This window comes from Myotis myotis, unplaced genomic scaffold (assembly GCF_014108235.1).
Source record: "Myotis myotis isolate mMyoMyo1 unplaced genomic scaffold, mMyoMyo1.p scaffold_m19_p_19, whole genome shotgun sequence".
NCBI lineage: Eukaryota > Metazoa > Chordata > Mammalia > Chiroptera > Vespertilionidae > Myotis > Myotis myotis.
Genome location: NW_023416323.1, coordinates 39,586,044 through 39,606,226, shown reverse-complemented (window position 1 = coordinate 39,606,226; position 20,183 = coordinate 39,586,044). Strand labels below are relative to the sequence as shown.

The 20,183-nt window shown below is 42.8% G+C and overlaps 1 protein-coding gene across 2 annotated transcripts in view; it reads right to left on the bottom strand.

Annotated features, from left to right (window-relative positions):
- Nucleotides 1–20,183, bottom strand: part of RPGRIP1L (RPGRIP1 like) — a 75,763-nt gene that overhangs the window by 23,813 nt on the left and 31,767 nt on the right. For both annotated transcript variants that reach the window (XM_036346034.1, XM_036346033.1), the window contains 8 exons: nt 18,703–18,842; nt 13,409–13,515; nt 13,126–13,176; nt 12,004–12,183; nt 11,131–11,248; nt 6,355–6,807; nt 5,420–5,571; nt 2,045–2,423 (listed from right to left, as the gene is read on the bottom strand). In XM_036346034.1, coding sequence (XP_036201927.1) covers nt 2,045–2,423; nt 5,420–5,571; nt 6,355–6,807; nt 11,131–11,248; nt 12,004–12,183; nt 13,126–13,176; nt 13,409–13,515; nt 18,703–18,842 — 1,580 coding nt within the window. The remainder of the gene's footprint in view (nt 1–2,044; nt 2,424–5,419; nt 5,572–6,354; nt 6,808–11,130; nt 11,249–12,003; nt 12,184–13,125; nt 13,177–13,408; nt 13,516–18,702; nt 18,843–20,183) is intronic.

The window sequence follows — 20,183 nt, the reverse complement described above, 5'->3', positions numbered from 1 at the left end:
TTGGGAATTGATCAAAGGTATACAACAAATTGAGAAGCACTTATTCAAAGAAATCTATTGAACCTCAGTAAGGACAGGAAGAGTCAGAACAGGCTGGCCAAACAAACAAAAACAGCAACGGCAATCACCCCAGAGAGTGGGAAAGTTGGAATCCAGAATTGCTACAATATAGTATCCTCAATATCCAGTTTTAGGGGCGGGGAAAAAAGAGAGACATACAAAGAAACTGGAGTGTGATGTTAACACCGGGGGGGGGGGGGGGGGGGGGGGGGGGAGGGGGCGGGGGAAGGGAGGCAGAAAGCCATCAGTAGAGGCTTTCTGAGGGTGTCCAGATGTTAGACTTAGCAGACAGAGACCTCAGAGCAGCTATTATAACTATGTTCCAAGAACTGAAAGAAACCATATTTAAAGAATTAAAGTGTGGTTACAATGATCTATAAAATAGAGAACATAATAAAGATATAGACATTATTTTTAAAAAGAGAACTAAGGAGAAATGCTGGAGTTGAACAGTACAATTACTGAAATGAAAAAAATTCAGTAGATGGGCTCAGTAGATTTGAGCTGGCAGAAGAAAGAATCAGTGAACCTGAAGGTTGACCAGCAGAGATTACCCAATTTGAAGGGGAAAAATGAAGAGAAATGAACAGAGCCTCAGAGACCTGAGGGACACCATTAAACATATGAACATATATGTAATGGGAGTCCAAGAAGAAGAAAAAAAGGGCAAAGTCATGACAAAAAACTCCCCAAATTAGGTACGTAACAATACCCTACACATAAAGAAGCTCAACAAATTCCACGCAGGGTAAGCACAAAGGGATCAATACCTGGAGACATCATAGCAGAAATGCTGAAAGCCAAAAAAAAAAAGGAGAGAGAATCTTCATAACAGCATCCAGTAGCAGGGAGCCATAATAACATCAATAGCTGACTTCTCAGCAGAAGTCAGTTATCGATGTACTCAAAGTGCTTTAAGAAAAAAAATAACTGATGACCAAGAATAATGTATCCAGCAAGACTTTCCTTCAAAAAGCAAAAGTAAAATAAAGACATTCCCACATATCAATGATTGAGAGAATTCGTTTCCAGCAGACCTGACTTATAAGGCATATTAAAAGAAGTTCTTTAGGCTGAAAGGAAGTGAGATCAAATAGCAACTCAAATCAACACAAAGGAATAGACCAATCAAGGTAATTATATAGGTAATTATAAAAGTATAGATATATTTTTTCCTAATTTCTTCTCTTAACTGATTTAAAAGACAACTGCATAAAACAATAATTGTAAAATTATATTGTTGGACTTGTATAAAGACAAAAAGTAAAAATAATAGCTCAAAGGACTGGGAGAAATGAAGGTATACTGGAGAAAGGAAGTGACACCAGACAGTTGAGGAAGAAAAAGAGAATATAAGAAATGGTAAAAAACATAGCTTAATATAAAAAAGTCTCCTATAATTATGTATATTCTCTCTTCTCTCAATTTCTTTAAACAATATAAGGTTATGTAAAGCAGTAATTATCCTATATAATAAAAGCGTAGTATGCAAATTGTCCCCTCAACCGGGAGGTCGTCCAGGAGTTTGACCAGGAGGCGGGGCTGGCCGGGGGAAGGGCAGTAGGCCCTGGCCGGTGGCCGGCAGCCGCTAGGGCCCCTGCCAGTGCACAAATTTTGTGTACTGGGCCTCTAGTAACATTATATTATTGGGTTTTGTTTTTTTAACAGATATAGGCATACTATATATATAAGTATGACAACCAGCACACAGAAGGGGGGAGGGAATGAAATTATAGTGGAGCAGACCTTCTATATTTTAATGGAATTGTTAGTATTAATTTTTAGTAGATTGTAATAAGCTAAAATAAATATTGTAATTCTTGGAATAACTACTAAAAAAAGTCACTCAAACAATATAATGTTATAGGCCCAAAGATGATTTGAGACGGTTAGGAAGATTAATTAAACAGAACAACATATCCAAAACACTAAAGTATAATTTAGGTTTGTTTTTACAGTTTCACAGATTAAGAAATGGGCTTACCTGAGATGCACCTGTCATGTGCCAATGAAATCAGGGGCACACTGACCTTTCCTATGTACATATCCTCCTGGGTATCACTGTCATCAAACACATAAAAGCCCAGAGACTCTGCCTTAAGGTATCGATCCAAGTCCACACTCATCGGCACTGGGAAACACATATGATCATCAAACTGTGGATCATTGCTACTGGGAATGATGGCCGTGTCATGGTCTGCAAAATCAAAGAACTTGTACACAACATATGGGTGTGGCTGAAGGTGGCTTGCTCGGGCCTGCAGCTGGCTGCAACATCTCACTGTAATATGAAGTTCATTTAAGTTGCCGTCTGCGCAATCAGTAGAACTGAGCTGAGCCGTTGTGGGTGCTTGTTGACTGAGCTGGAAAAACATACATATTTACATTACAGTAAATATACAATAAACTGACACACAGCAGCTGCCAACCCCCAAACCAAATGATTTTGTAAATGGACAAAAACCTGCATATTTTCACTTCATATTGAATTTCTCAGTAAAAGATTCCCGATTCTTATTTAAAACCAATATTCACTGGAATATGTGTGAACAGATGATCCTATGCTATTAGCAACTAACATAGAAGACTGAACATACCTGTAGAGATTGCTGTTAAAATCAAGAAAAAGTTAATCTGATGTTCTTTAATTCTATTTGATAACTGAGTCAAGTGAGCAGATGGGTCCAAAGACCAACGTTCTCTATTTCACAATTTTATTAAGAGCTAATCCTTCGATCATGCCAGCCATTTGTTTATATCCCAGTCTTAAGTGAGAATCCAATGAACTTGATGGGCACCACCAAGAAAGGTAATTTTGTTGTATTTGGGTTGGCCCTCATCCTGAACCAATGGGGTTTGGGAAGCAGATACCTGAGGTCAAGATTAGCCAGTATGTCCAAGTAAAACTGCTATTAAGAACTAGAGAGCAGGATCAGAGACACGCTTTGGAGAGAATGAAAAGCTAGGATTGGGGGGCCATCTCAGAAGACAGATGAGCAAAAGGACTTACTAGGCAGAGCTAGAAACTGCTCTCCGGCCCCTTTTGCTCAGGCAGCCAGCACCCAGGCGCGTTAGCAAACAACTGCACTGACTGCTAACCCTGTACAGCTGCTGTGATCTGGGACAAAGAAATGCTAGCGTTGTTTCTGCTCGTGTTGGGGAATCTCTACGGAGCTTCTGGGACCCCGACTAGAGAACTGACTGGAGAATAGAACAGAACTGGTCCCCATCGCCTCCGTGGAGATGCCAGGCGGTGTGGAGAGGGGAACCGAGAAGGGACTCGCAATGCGGCTTTCCCCGAGTTTGCATTCAGCTATACAAGGCCGAGTGGGACGATTGACAAAGCTCCCCCTCCACATCTTTCCCAAGTCCACCCACAAAAGCCGAATTCCAATTGTAAATGACACATTCAAGCCAGCAACGGGGAGTCTAAAAACCTTTAAACTATAAAACTAAATAAGCAATCTGGTCTTTCCTTTTCCACAACAGCACTTCCCAAAGTGTCCAGCAAGATGATCTCTGGGAAAGGGTGCCATTCTTTCTTAAGTTTGGGAATCAGTGTTATATTAGTAATGGCTCTTTAATTGAAAGTTACAGGAACTAATTCCAAATAGCAAATATGACAATTAAAAAAGACTTTCCCATAAGGCTAAAGGGCTATTTCATGGACCACTGTTGTAGCAGGAAGGCGGCTGGGCCTTAGGAAGGAAACAGGACGGAAGCCACCGGAATGGACTCTCCATCCAATTTCCATTTCTCAGTGTGCTTGCTCATTCCTCTCCAGACCCTTTTTCTTTCCTTTGCTGGCTCACATGGTAGAAGCTCCTAATTTTGCATGTTCCGGGCATGGCGAGTCTTGCTTTCTCTTGATCTCAGGAAGCAGAATCTGACTGGATGAACCGGAGTCAGGTGGATATTCCTAAATCAACTATACTAATAATAGAGGAATATGCAAATTGTCTGGGAAGCTGTCACAGTAACAGTAATGACCAAACAGCAGGCTGCGAGGAGCAACGAGGCCGGCAGGGGGGTTAATGAGGGATGACCAAATGACTGAACAGCAGGCTGCGTGGGGCGACCAGGCTGGCAGGGGGGTTAGTGAGGGGAGACCAAATGACTGAACAGCAGGCTGTGTGGGCGGCCAGGCCAGCAGGGGCAGTTGGGGCGGCCAGGCCAGCAGGGGCAGTTGGGGGTGACCAGGCCGGCAGGGGGGGTCTGTTGGGGGAGACCAGGCTGGCAAGGGGGGCAGTTAGGGGTGATCAGGCAGGCAGGCAGGTGAGCAGTTAGGAGCCAGTGGTCCCAGATTGTGAGAGGGATGTCCGATTGATTGGGCCTAAACTGGCAGTCGGACATCCCCTGAGGGGTCCATAATTGGAGAGGGTGCAGGTTGGGCTGAGGGGAGCCCCTGTGCACAAATTTCGTGCAGTGGGCCTCTAGTTAGTTATAATTGGATGGTGAGTAGGAGAGAACAGGATCACCAAACATAAAGCTTGACACTGGGAGCCCAACCTATGGACTGGGAGTGAGGGCAGTTCCAAATGAAGATAGTTAAGACCTGAGTAGACATTCTACAGTGTTTCTATGACATTCTATCCCTTTGTAACTCCACATAACTCATACTTTATGCTTCCTCTTGAGCCTCACATTACACATGAGAAGTCCTAAAGTCAAACATTCTACTTAACTTTGCTCAATTCAGCACTTTCTGCATTCATTGGATCGTGACATTCTTTCTTTTGGAAATATGGCCGTTAAGGCTCCATGAAACAGTCTGAACCTAAGGGACTGCATTTAAATGTCCAGTTCTCAGTGAGCATACTCATTTTGTAGCCCAATAATAGGCATGTATTTCCTTCGCAGTGGGGAGTGTAAGGACAGTCACTCGATGTGTGATGACCGGAAGGCTGTTCTGTTTCTCCAGTGCCCTGGGCAGCACAGGGATGGGCTCCTGTGAGGTGATGGAAGGACTGTGTCTTGCTTGTGGTGGTAGTTACATGAACATATACACATGATAAACTGCACAGAACTCCTCCTCCCCCACACATGTAAAAACGGGTAAAATCTGAATGAGGTCTGTAGCCTAGTTAATAGTGTTGTACAATGTCCACTTCCTGGTTTTGATATTGTCCTGTAGCTCTGTAGGATCTTACAACTGGGACCAGCTGTGTGAAGGGTACACAGGACTTCTCTGTTCTATTTTTTGCTGCTTCCTGCAAGTCTATGATTATTTCAAAATAAAAAGTTAGAAAAAGCCACTTGATGGCTGTGAAAGAAAATAATTTCAGTTTAAAGCATGACATAGAAAGAATATGATACAATTTCTGTGTCATAAAAGTGTCCTAAAGTCAAACAAGCTTACCCACGGCCTTTGCGCTGGCCCCTTAAAATTTGATGTCATATATCCCAAAGCCTTTGCCCGCTCTCGATAAAGGCGAATCGCTTGGTCCACGGGAACTCTTAATTGGAACCAGTATTCCACGGTGCCGAAGTTTGGGACGTCTTCTTTAGTTCCTACAGATCAATATATAAACTCGCTGTTAAAACAGCCCCATAAATCAAAATATATACCAGTAAAAAATACATCAATGGTACTATACATTGAAACTATAAATTTTATACTGAGTAAAATAGTATGTGACACGCACAAATGACGTGTGATTGGCAAATAGCAGAGATGAAGAAAATAAAGTTACTTCTGCACGTATGAGTTTCACTGTATGTTAAATATTATTAAAGAACTGTCAAACTATGTTTGAGATCTTCCAATTTATATTATTCCACGCCTCGTGAAATAGAAAAAAATGGAACCAAACACCCCAAGACCTTTTGATGCTGTAGTACTTTTTGAACAAGTTGTGCTCTATGCAGACTGACAGATACAATATGAAACCTCAAAATTATAAATATGAACTCCACGTTGTAATGCAGCTTGAGGAATCTTTGGCACCTCCCCACTCGGCCCAGTCTCAGGTACAGGGGAAAAGCCATGCGGTGCCGAGCACGCACCGTGTGTAACAGGCCCTTGTATGGCTTTGCCGGGCGGGCACACCCCAATATTGGTTCAACTCTCCAGCTCTCTTCCTGGGAAAGGTCTCCCCTAGGGCTCCTGGGAGGAGAACACGTCCTCATCAGGGCGCCAACCGCTGCGGCAGAGCTGTCTGCCCGCCAGCCTGTTCCTCCGCCACACTGTTTGCTGAGGGCCAGGGCTGTGGTTTCCATGGCTACATTCCTACCAGAGGGACTGGTGCAAGATGGGTGCTCAAAAACCAGCGGAGTAGACAATACTGTGCTTACCAACCAAGCTTGCTGTGCCAAATATCCGACCGCTTTTTTCTAGAATTTCATGGAATCTCAACTGACATGCTGCGATTGTTTCGTAATCTGTGCTGTACGCCTGGTGGACCTCAAGGGTGACCGTGTTCTTGTGAATATAGTGCAAAAATAAGTCGTTAACGTGGACGAGGTACTGAGAGGTGAAGTTGTACTCCGGGTGGAGGCCCCGCACGATGGGCGTTGTCTGTAGCTCAAAGTCGTAGAAGGCGTAGGTACAGAAGGTGAGCGGCTCTTTGTCCCCGGACGCCTGCGACAGTTCCGGAGAAAAGGCGACTTTGTGGATGTGGATTTCAAATAGGTTCTCGCCCCGTTCTAAGTGAATGGTGTCATCAAATTCATCCACAGAGTCGTCTGGCAGGATTTCTGGTTTAAATCTGTACTGCTTGGTGCCATATGCAATATCCTTTAACTGGGCTGCAGGAGAAGACACACGGTTTAGAGATTTCAAACACGGACATATGAAGACACAGAGCGGCTTTTGCAGTGGTAGGAAGGCTGAGTGCTTGGGGGACTAGCCTCCATCTTAAATTCTAGGACTACCCTGTTTTTCTGTAAATAATATTATATTATGCAGAAATTCATCACTTGTTTTGACATCGTTTATTAAACAACGACATTACAGCCTAGGCTGTAACACAGGCTCTCCCATGGGAAGGAGGAAGGGCAAGGCCTCTGAACGAACAGCCGAGGGAAATACTTGGGGTGCCCCTGCTCCCCGGCCTGTGCTCTGGGACCTTCTCTCCTACGGAGCCAGCTTCTCCTCCCACGGCTCCCGCCCTTCAGTCTATAAAATACAGGTGGGGCAAAGGTAGGTTTGTAGCTGTGAGCACTCGAAACAGTTTATTCTTGTATTATTATGTATTAATTATTGTATTATTTTTCCATTCAAACAACTATAAACCTACTTTTGCCCCATCCTGTCTGTACTTTTCTTCTGTATTTGAGGGGGTGATGCATATGTTTGTTACCTTAATTTCGGTGATGGTTTCACAGGTGTATACATAGGCCCAAACTCACCAAATTGTCTACTTTAAGTGATGTGGTTTAATGTTATGTCAACTACACTTCTCTAAAAGAGATACCGTTTTTTTCTAGATGCACATCCCCTCCCCATGTCATATCCACATGTCTAGAAAGAGTGATTTACACTGTGTCTCCCCTCCTCCTCTAACACGCTTCACCCTCCGCAAGCAGCAGCTGCTCACTTTTCTTGTGAAACTACTCAAGAAAAGTCACCGGTAACCAGATTATTGCCGGAGCGAGTGGACTGTGGTCCAGGCATGACTTGGTTCTTTGCGTGATTGACAAGGATGGCCACGCCCTCTTCTTTGGGCTCCGCCCACCAGGGCTTCCATGGTAGCATCACCCTGCTTCTCTTCCTGCCTCTCTTCTCACTTTTTTAGGGTTTCCTTTTCTGCTAGCTTGCTGGGGTTCTGTGTTATCCTCCTCTTCATCTAGGTCAGCAGTTCTCAACCTTCCTAATGCCGCGACCCTTTCATACAGTTCCTCATGTTGTGGTGACCCCCAACCATAAAATTATTTTCGTTGCTACTTCATAACTGTAATGTTGCTACTGTTATGAATCGTAATGTAAATATCTGATATGCAGGATGTATTTTCATTGTTACAAATTGAACATAATTAAAGCATAGTGTTTAATCACAAAAACAGTATGTAATTATATATGTGTTTTCCGGTGGTCTTAGGCGACCCCTGTGAAAGGGTCGTTCGACTCCCAAGGGGGTCACGACCCACAGGTTGAGAACCGCTGGTCTAGGTCTTCCCCTGGGTAAGCTCACCCCCCTTTTGGGATTTCTGCTACTATCAATAGGCTCCGGTTTCTATTTTTTCATTCAGGTTTCTTTCCTGAACTCCAGAGCCCTCTACCCAGACATCCCCGAGGCACAGCAAGCCCAGTGTATGGAACAGAATGTCTCAAATCTGCTCCCAGTTATTTCTGCACTTGCATCTTGGGTGGTGGTGTCAGCACTCACCACGTTGCCTACGGCAGCACGTTCTCGTTTCTGGTGGGGTCATGGTCGCCGCCGCTCCCTAAGGCTTGATCGAACCTGCCCATCATCCTCTCTCTCCACCGAGGCTGCCTCATTACAGCCCAGTGCTTACTGCCCAGGCCAGCAGGAACCCCTGGCTTCCTTCACACCTGACTCGCCCTCCCCCATCCCTACAGCCATCCCCACAAGGCAGGTCTGGTGTGTTACCCCGACCTCAAAACCCCCCAGGGCTCTCCAGGTGCGTAAGGTCCCCGCTCTTCAAGATGGCAACCAGGGCCCTCATGGTTCCTGATTCGGGGTTCCTAGTCGGTGGCTCCACACCGTTTCCCGAGTGACCAGCATGCTTCCCCCACCCCCTCCCACCCGCCTCCCCTCCCCCGTGAACCTCCCATGCTTTTACTTAGTGGGGAGCTCTGCAGCAAACACTCCCGACCTGGAGTGCGGAGTCTCCCCTGAATCTGCGGGGGTCCCTGGGCAGTCTTTCCTCAGCTGCTTCTCCCAGCGCCACACTCTGTCCAGAACCGGTCCGCTTACTTGTTCACATCCTGTGCGCTCCTGCGGGGGGCGCCGGAGCTGTTTCCCTAGCTGTACTCGCACTGCCTAGCACAGCCGTGGGCAAACTACGGCCCGCGGGCCGGATCCGGCCCGTTTGAAATGAATAAAACTAAAAAAAAAAAAAAAAGACCGTACCCTTTTATGTAATGATGTTTACTTTGAATTTATATTAGTTCACACCAACACTCCATCCATGCTTTTGTTCCGGCCCTCCGGTCCAGTTTAAGAACCCATTGTGGCCCTCGAGTCAGAAAGTTTGCCCACCCCTGGCTAGCACTTTGCGTAGGATGCATGAAGCCTGACCATGTTTATGGACTGAATCAATGAATTCAGGGAACACATAAAATCTACTGATAAAAGTCTCAAACTCTGTGACCGCCTTGGTATTTGGGAAAATGCCATTAAGCAAATTCTATTGAGCACTGCTTGAGATAAAAGGTACACACTGCTCTGTGACTTCTGGAAAACCCTGCCCAGTTGGATAAAGATATTTATTGAGCCCTTCTACTTGGAGCAGTGGTTCTCAAAGTGGGGTCTGGGAACCCTGAAACTGTTTTGAAGGTTTGTGCGATCAGAAGTATTTAAGAAATAGTATGAAGATGTTATTTGCTTTTTTCATTCTAATTGTCTCACAAGTGTATAACGAAATTTTCCAGAACCTACATGCTATGTGATATCATAACAGATTCAATGCAGAAGCAGATATAACATATGTTTTCTATTAAGCCAGACACTAAGAAGATTTGTAAAAATGTTCAACAATTAAAAAATTAAAGCAATGTCACTCTTCTCACTACTTTTTGGTATAAAAAATACTGCTTTTTTTTTTTATAAAAAACATGCATACGGGAGAAAACTGATTGGTTTCTCTCTCATATTGATGTTCCTCTCTCTCCCCACCTCCCTTCCTCACTCTCTAAAATCCATAAAAACATATCCTTGAGTGAGGATTTTAAAAAAGTGCTGTAATTTATGTTAACATGTAGTGGTTTATTATTTTAACATGACTTAACTATTTTTTACATTTCTCACTTTTAATTTCTAATATAATAAATATCATAAGAGTAACCCATTAAACAAAAGGCCTTGGGGATTCTCAGTAGTTTTTAAGTGTAAAATTATTGCTGGCATCAACCACTGAATTAAGCATGGTAATCATGGGACATGAGAGATAAAGTACTTCTGATTAGAGAAGTCACAGACACTATGCAATGCCCTAACAGTGAAGAAGCCAAATAAAAGAATCCCCAGACACAGTTTCTGAGTGCACGAGAATGAAAGCTGTAAGTGCCAAGGTAGTATTTTTTCAAAGCATAGTTTTGCACCTGCATCTGAATTGCTTGGAGTTATTACCATTTTTTAAATCTATTTTTTTATTGATTTCAGAGAGAAAGGGAGAGGGAGAAAGAGTTAGAACCATCTATGATGAGAGAGAATCATTGATCGGTCGCCTCCTGCACATCCCACACTGGGGATTGAGCCCGCAACCTGGGCATGTGTCCTGACCAGGAATTGAACCGTGACCTCCTGGTTCACAGGTTGACACTCAACCACTGAGCCATACCAGCCAGCTGCTTGGAGTTATTTTTAAAAATACAGTGTCACGGGTCCCCGGTCCGGAGGGGGGCCCAGGAAGCTGCACGGGAAACAAGTTCCACTGTGGTTCTCACGCTGGGCCAGGTCTGAAGACCACCGCAAGGGCATTTCCAGTGGAGGAATGGAGAGTGGCCGGAGCAGCTCCGGGCCGGGCCTGCACTGAGATTTTGAAGCAGGGAAGGGTGCATCTGCAGTCAGAGGAGGAAGGAGGCGCACATGGAGTGGCACGGTGATGGGGCTGCGCAAGAGGAGTCAGACAAAGGGCAAGCAGGCTTGTCTGTCTGAGATGCACAGCTTCCTTAGAAGAAAACTCAGACACGAGGCGGTAAGTTTAGTCTGAGATGCTGCATGCAGAACTCTGCATCTCGCCTGCAAGCAGCACTGAGTTCAAAAAGTAGTGGGAAATGACTACGAATTTCCGAGGAGAGACGAATCAGATAGAAACCGCCTTGCTGGTGATTGTTATTGTGGTTATAGATTGAAAAAAGGTAGAAAGAAACTGTGAGTGTTGCTTAGGAGGACATTTCAACGATTATAAACCATTCCCGTGCGAGCAAGGAACTGTGCCCACTACCTTCTAGTTTCTGGATGCGCGCAGCCCTGACGTCCAGAAGGTGGACATACTGTTCCACTTTGAGCTCGTAATCTTGCTGCAAATTCTCCATCTTCTGGGTCACTGCCTCAACTTCCATCTAAAACATAAGAGAGAACATGTTTCAACATGTGTGATTAGTTCCATCTTCATTTTTTAAAGCAAGTAGGATTCAAGCGTTTTCTAGATCCTGCACATGCCAGGAACTGTAGCCGTTTCCTGGCCTCAAATAGCTTATGGCTTCACAATCCACCCTTAGGGCTGTTCATAAAACCAGAAGTGAGGTCCACAAAAGCCGGGCCCGTTTGGCGGAGGTGTTTCTCCGTGGCTGCGGCTGTGTATAAGGGGCTGTGGGAATCACCTTGTTTGCAGAATGTGGTGACTCTAGTCCAGGCGAGTACAGTGCTACCACTTGTGCTCTAAAATTAGGGTCTTAGTCCGGCCCGTGTGGCTCAGTGGTTGAGCATCTACCTATGAACCAGAAGGTCACAGTTTGATTCCCAATTAGGGCACATGTCCGGGTTGCAGGCTCCATCCCCAGTAGGGGGCGTGCAGGAGGCAGCTGATCAACGATTCTCTCTCATCACTAATGTTTCTATCTCTCTCCCCGCTACCTTCCTGTCTGCAATCAATAAAAAACCATTTATACAAAAATCAAATCAAATCAGGGACTTAAAATTTTGTACTTGTCTTAAAACAGTTTCTTCTAATTACTTAGTTATATTTATGAGAACTTCCAGGCATGTGGGAACACATGGCCGCAGATTATAACAAGGTACCACGTGACACTGCTCAGGCAGGTGAACCGCACGTAGAACGTGGCAGGACGCGTCCTCTCCCAAGCCATTCCGTTACCTGGTAATCCTTATTGATTTTATGCTGCATGATTAGCATGTTCCTGGTCTTCTCAAGCTCTTGCACCGTCTCTGCATGAGTTGCCTGCAGCTCCCTCATGGAACGTTCTAGATCTTTATGACTGGTATTGTCTACTTTCTCTAAAAAGGAAAGCTCTCCATTTCTTTGTGATTTCTGAGCCTAAAACGAAAACATGTTTTATTATTGAAAACAAGAGCTTCTAAAATGTAATCATGTGATTTAATATAGATATAGCAAGGAAAAATCATTAATTGAAAACAGATATATTTCCATTTTCCACCAGGAATAAAGTAGTCCTGGCATAGGAAATATATTTGGACAGACATTTGGAACAATTATAGAGAATTCGAAAAACAGTTTATTTCTTCATGACATAAAAAAGAAATCATGTACATTTATTTCGATTTCTATTTCTTCATTTGATTAAAATCTACACTGTGATGATCTCAAAGGAAAGAAATGCATTTTCTCATGTTTTCCTGTAAACAACAGAATATCCTAGAGCTGGAAAGTATCTTCTGGTAACACTTATGATTCAGTATTTTACTTAAAATAGTAGTGTCGGCCCTAGCCGGTTTAGCTCAGTGGATAGAGCATCTGCCTGAGGACTGAAGGGTCCTGGGTTCGATTCTGATCAAGGGCACATGATCCTTGGTTACAGGCTCGATCCCCAGCCCTGGCCGGGGGTGTGTAGGAGGCCACCAATCGATGTGTCTCCCTCCCGTCGATGTCTCTCCCCGTCCCTTCCCCTCTCCCCACAGATCCACGGAAAAGTATCCCGGGTGAGGATTAACAACAATAATAAAAACAGTGTACACCCAGGTCTCTCAGGAGAGAAAATTGTCGATTAGTTTTATCGTCAGGCATGTAAAAATGTTGGTTACCGTTGGACAAAGGGCTGTAGACAATAGACGTCTTTAAGGTCTATTTCAATGTGATTTTGATGTCCTTATGAACTTTGCATATGCCGCCACTAAATGTCACCGGACCCCTTTCCTGCGTCATTCCCTCGCCCCGTGTGAGGGTTACAGAGACGGGTCTGCACTCTGCCGGGACAGTTCCACGTAGACATGACACTCACGGGGAGGTGCAGAAAGTTACCTTTATGAGCAGAAGGGCTTCACTCAGCTCCTCAGCGTTAACATCAGCCTCCTGCAGAAGACAGAGGAGTCAGAGCTCACAGGGGGCCATGAAGGGAAAGCGCAGGAGACATTCCAACTACGCAGATCGGCCCCACGGACGGAGCATGAGCTGCCTGAGACCGTGACGTGATCAGTGAAGTAACATATTTGCATCCCTTTCCTCTCTAGAATAGTGCTTTCTCTGCGCCTAAGGCATGTAGAGAAAAACGTGGATTTACATCCTACAGAAGAGAAGGGTTCACCTGGTTGTAAAACTTCATGCGGTTTTTAAGGTCATCGAGCTGTTGCTTTCCTTCCAGACAGCGTAACTGCAGCTCTCTGTTCTCTTGAACGAGTTTCTCATTGTGGTCTTGAAAAGAAAGTCGACACAATTGGAAAGATATGAGAGAACACGGCAGAGGAACACGTTTTACACTGACACAGCAAGCTCCAGCCAGCGACGCCCCGGGCAGAGAGGAAATGAGCTAGCACCCAGCGAGGCAGCAGGAGCCGGACGCACGCACACACTCAGATGTCGGCCATATGATTCACTGCTTATCGAAAACGTAAGACGTAACTTCGCAGTATTAATAGAAGGAAATTGTGGCCTCCGGGACTTCAAAGGAACATTCTATCTAAAATACTTAAGAAAATATGTTCCTAAATCTGCGATTTTTACTTACTTAGTAAGGGTCCTGAAAGGCATGCAAAAAAAAAATTATCTTTTGGTTTTTGGAGTTCCTTGAATTTTCTTTTCCTAATTTAACAAAGTATTTTTATTTAAACAAGATAATTTCTCTGATAATAACTAAAGCCATCATTTTAATCAACTACCTTTTAACTAATCTGTTAAGATAGGAGCAGTGGATTCCCAACCAGGGCAGGGGAGTGTCAGTCATAACTCGTGTGTGTTCTCTATGAGCTCATGCTGTTAACGAGAAGGACATGGACGCAGAGCCATCATTACGGGATGGAGGTCCGTTATGTTCCCCTAGGCAGGCATTGGCCATGACCCACAAACAGGGGCTTAGGGTAGCGCTACTGAGGACAGTAAATCCATAGACTAATTTTTCACTCCCTGCATTAAGCATAAAAAAAAAAAAGGCACAGTAGCTCGTTAACAAATGTGTTCTCTCGTCTCATGTTCTTAAGTGCACTCGTCAGTCGCCCTCATTGTGGGGGTCAGGCATCCTCCTCCTGGGCCCCCTGTGGACTGACCCTAAACCACGTCATCCCAAGTGTCTCCACTAATTCCGTCCTCCTGCTCTCCAAGATTTATGTTTGTCATAAGTCCTCAATTCAAGTTGTACGTTTCTGTTTCCTTTCCTTAAAAAAAAGGCAAGTCAACACATTTGCCAAGAATTCTTTACATAAGTACATTTGCACACTGACTGCATTTTATACAAAAATATGTTTCTGACATTTATAATGCTTTGTTTCCAAGCTAGAAATTCTGCATGTAAGTGAAAATGGTAAAATACACAGTTAAGGAGAAATGGAAAAAATTCAGATATTTCCTTGAAATTGAAAAATAACACACACACACACACACACACACACACACAACCTGTGACTCTAGGCAGGGTATGAAGAGGCCTTTTAATATCAAATATATAAAGTTTTTCTTATTGATAAAAGGTTAAAGGTTATCCTAGAGCAGTGATGGCGAACCTTTTGAGCTCGGCGTGTCAGCATTTTGAAAAACCCAAACTTAACTCTGGTGCCGTGTCACATATAGAAATTTTTTGATATCTGCAACCATAGTAAAACAACAACTTATATTTTTGATGTTTATTTTATATATTTAAATGCCATTTAACAAAGAAAAATCAACCAAAAAAATGAGTTCGCGTGTCACCTCTGACACATGTGTCAAAGGTTCGCCATCACTGTCCTAGAGTATACGTTGCTAATATTTAGTGAACAAAATGAAAAAAATTTAAAAACATGGACAATACTTGGAAAATCTGAAAGTGAATGTAAAGGTGAAATGCTTGGCTTTAAACTAAAAATTAGGATGAATAATAACTATGAGTTCTCAGGAGACAGACTTGCTTTTTGTTTAGAGAGCAGGGTAGGATGTGGAATGCTTTATTTTATGTTGCGGAGGCTAAAACAACGTCTGACTGAGTGAGCAGGTAGCAGAAAGGAGGTAACACAGTCAGGAGGACGGAAAGGGCAAGGTGCGGAGGCTATTTCTGTGGCTAGCGGAGCTTAGGGCCTCTGAGGGCGAGCCGGCGTGGGGAGGACGGGGCTGCTCCGTGCTCATCTGGATGACGATTTCTGAGCTCGAGTTTCTTAACTGTTTCAATTTTTCAGACGAGGGCCCTAAGAATGGCATTCTAATAGGCATAAATAAACTTGTTCCAGTATTTCTTCTTTTACTGATTTTTGTTTCAACAACTATGTCCTCATGTGTTCATTGATATTTAAAAAAAACACTATGGCATTATTAGTAAGAAAATAACTTAGTGGGAAAAGATATTATGGAATATCAGTAACTTTTTCCCTGTTGAATTTTATGTAGAATTATCCACTATATTTTTCCTTTCTTAAACTGTTTATTGGGAGACGATATAGTTCAAAGAGGAAATAGACTTGCTGAATTACAATGTGAAAAATCAAAGCACCCTGTACAAGATGAAAAATAACCTCCTTTATGTTAGGATTTTGACAAAAAGCTTGTTAAACCAAACGGCATTTTATTCAAATGAGGTAACATTGCGCTCTTTAAAAATGATGTCCTTCAAGCACACCACTAATAAGCAGGGTGCAGAGAACAATTCAACCAAACAACTTTCAAACTCCTTTGTGTTAATGTCTTCAGCTGTGATCAATATAAGCTCACGTATTATGCTGAATTATGCATTTCAGCTAAAGATAGAAAGGCACTTTCGAAGCAGGCCCTCACACACATGCAGTTAATTTAAGCATTAACCAAATGCAAGCTGCATTTACATATCCTTCCCCCACATATTCACACAATCTGAAACTAATTTGTACCTCGAATAAAGAGGTGAGTATTCTTAAAAATAATCTGCCAGTTAGATGAATGACTACAAGGGCCAGGGAAACATCTCCTGGCAAAGAACACTGGGTACATGAAAAGGTAAGTGTGTGAAGAGACTTCAAAGCAAAATTAAACAATTTCAAAATCTGTTATACAAAAAGGAACTTTCTAAACATTAAAAGATTTCCTTAAATAGGCAATTTCAATTTTTTGGTTTAGTGTCTCCCTGGAAAAAATGGTTAAAGGCTGTAATATTTTTCTTATAGTCTATTGTAACTTTTCACATAAAACCACACACACTTAAAATCATTAGATCTATAAATTTTAGGTGTTCAAGCAAAAATAAAATAACACTTGCATTAAAAATAAAGATTTAGTTGCAGTAATTTTTTTTTAGAAAATAAATGAATAACTGTACAAGGATTTGTTTAGGATCTTTTTATACTTAATAAACTAAAGAGATTTAAAAATCCATCAATAGAAGATTGTTAAACAATCATGGTACATCCTCACCCTCAAAAACTATGACGACCGTTATAAATGATGATGATGTGAATGTATGTTCAGACTCAAGGGATGATTTCAAAATATGATAAATAAAAAAGCATGTTATAAAACTGTATACATATAGGAAACTCTGCAAGGACATACAAAAGTATTAAAAGAGATTATCTTCCAGGTTGTGAAATTGAGAGATTTAAAAGAACCTTTTTATTTTGTTTACTGGAATTTTTTACAGCATACCTGAGTTATTTTTATAATTCAAAAATCTAAAAGAAATAAGAACCAGTTAAAAAGAAAAGATGAGACATGGACTAGTTTAAATAAAATAACTTAGCAATTGTGGCTTTAATAATTTATAAGAACCCTCAGAATTGCTTCAGGAACAATATACAGGTTTTTAAAAAAGGCCACAGATTCTAAACCCCTTACGAAGAGTTTCTTTCCTGAGGTCAATATGGATGTCTAGAGACAAGAGCTCTGGAATTCTTAATATCTAGGGAAGTACGAAAAGCACATAAGCAAGCAAACTTACTTCATTTCTGCTTTCTTCAAGAATGAGAAGTGTACATGTTTTTGGAAAAGAGAAAGGGAATATAGAGTACTTGCACTTCCCTCAGTGAGCAAGAATTTACTGAGCAGCTCCTAAAACACGCGCTCTGTTAGGGACTCAGTTCTGAGCTGTAAAATCTGCAGCTCAATCTTTGAAAACTTTAAATATTCCCCTGGTCGGAAATCATGTCACCATTTTATTCCACTCACAATCTTCTAGAGAAACATTCATAAGTCATCTTTCATCAGATTTAATTACTGGGTAAATAGAAGTGTTTTCCTGAAATTAAGACTATATCAGTGATTAAGTGTGTTCTGTTTCAACCTTCTTAAGATGCTAAAAATAAGTCGGAACATAATTTTTAAATGTTATGATTTATAAAGTGCCAATTTCAGAAATATTAAAATTGGAAAGAAAAATCTTTCCTATAGTTAATAAAATATGGCATTGTGATCTAAATCAATATATAGAGTACTGACTAGATATGTAATTTTTTTTTTTTTTTTTTACTGAGCCTGCATTAAACTTTTAAATGTTCTCATGCAACAAAATTGCAAATGTTCCAAAGGAACAGCTAGTGGGTGAGCACCAGCTACAATATTTGAAGCAAATAATTCCATTTCCCTGTTGTGCATTCGTGTGTAACGTATAGGTGTAGAATTCAGAAGTCAAACCTCTACAGTTAATTATAGTTATTTTACTTCTATGAGACAAGAAGAGTGAGATGAGATTCATAACATGAATCTTATTCGTGATTATTACTCAGCAAGGACACCTTTTTTTTTTTCTTTTTCATCATCAGTCCTTGTTTTTTCTTCTCAATATGAAAAACAATATAAAGCAGACACATACCCACGTGACCTCCCTTCCGTACTCCTGTTCTTAGCCCACCTCTCCCCACACTGACTCGAATTTTCACAGTAGGGACATCTTGACAAGGCTTCTGGTGTCAAGTTCAGGGTCAAGGTGAAGAATTAGATAGCTCACTATCAGAGACCCTCCCTGCCGGACCTACAGCAAACAGTGAGCTCCTGCCACTGTCTCTCACACTGCTTGCTCTTACTCCCAAGGTGCCGGCCACTGCTGCACGTACTACACTCACTTAACGGCCACGCTCCTCCCTGCTGACTGGATGCTGCCTGCGGACAGCGCCTCACTCACTGCTGGGTCCCAGCGCCGAGCAAATACTGGTGCTCAGTAAACACTTGTGAACTGTTGAAGAAAGGCTCAAAATTTAGGAGAATAAATGACGATATGAGTAAGAATGACTCTGAGAAAAGACAATTCCTTTGGCCCAAAGGCTAGGATGACTAAAAGGAAGGTCTGAGCCACCAGCACACTTGGGGAGCGGACGGCTGCAGACACAGGCCGTGTCTCCCATCCACGGCCGGGGGAATGGCCAACAGAAGGCCCCCAGGGAGCCCGGATGGGGCCAGTGAGTAGCGGGGTCAACACAGGCCTGAATGCGCACGCGGCGGCCGTTTCGCAGGTACCTCTTTCGGTTTTTAGCCTGTCAAGGATTTCCGCTTTGTCGGTCAGGTCGGACTTTAAGGCCGCCTCGAGCTGCGCAATCTGTACTTTCAGCTGCTGCTCCTTCACCTTCCATTGCTCCTCCTGGGCAGCACCGAAGGCACTGCAAGACACGGGACACGCGAGGCAGCTCAGAAAGCAGCCTCGACCGGAAATACGGGAGAAAAGCGTTTAGTGGCACAGGGACCACTGTCATCATGTCTCAGGAATTAAGTAAACATGTGCTGGTCTGCTGCTGGTGAGACCCAGGCGCCTTCCTCAGGCTGCGGTTAGGGAACATGAAAGGGTTTGTGGGATGAGCAAAGGAACTGGCCTTAATTTAGAGCTCTCAAGTCAGAGGAGTTGGCAGCGAGCAGCTTTTGTGGGACCAGGGCAGGAATGCCGATACTGTACGTGCTCCAGAGGAATCCGCATCGCCAGACCTCAGCCTCGCCATCGGACCGGCCCTGCTCCCTGCCACAAACCCTCTTCCTACAGGGAATCTAGAATCTGGAACATTTAACGAGCCCTTGATAATGACAGTCACAAAATACTGGCTGTAAAGTGATAGCACAGTGAACCGCAAGGCAGCGGTTCTGATGGTAAGTAGTGATAAGGCAGTTTTTGTCCTAAAAAAACAAAAAGCAATGGGCTGAAGAACAAGTCTTGCTTGTAACACATGATTGGGGTGAAAACCCAGAAGAACACCCCGATAAGAATGACAAAGGTGGAATGATTGTCCCTCAAGGAAAGTGCAGTAGTTTCATCTGTTGTTAAAATCTACCAAGGACCAAGGTTGGAAGAACTGGCTGCAATATAACTAAATGGTAAACAGAAGGCATACACTACACATTCGTTTAGGCCAGCGGTTCCCAAATGCTACTCATGCTAGACCAGCTCCACACAGAGCACTTGGAGAGATTTAGAGATGAAGATCCCAGGGCCCAGGAATTCCTACTTTCACAAAGCGCCCAGGTGATGGCCAGGTTTGGAAAAACCCATCTTGATCTGTATTTCAGCAGAAAACTATTATCTGTGAAGCTTGATATGACTGAATAATTATCAGCAGCTTTGACCTTTCTACTTATTTGAAATCCAGTAAATGAAACAAAAATTTATAAAATCTGCTTTTGCACTGACGATGAAGAAAATGAAAGCTGTTACTGAAAATTGCCCTTAATGTTGCTCCCAGCTATAGCCTTGAGGTTTTTGTACCAAAAGAGATACTTTTCTGGGAGGCATAGCTTTCAAAGGAAAAACTGTGCATTCACTTTACATTTTGAATGCTTTTACTGCATTTAAACTAACATGACCTTAGAAATGAATGGAATTCTAGAAGTTTTTCTAAATAGGACATCTGTTTCATCTACCAGTGTTCTCCTTTCACATATGGAACCTGAAAAAAAACAACGCATGGATCTGATATACCAATATTTTTAATTAATTTTAAAAAGATACAATTACC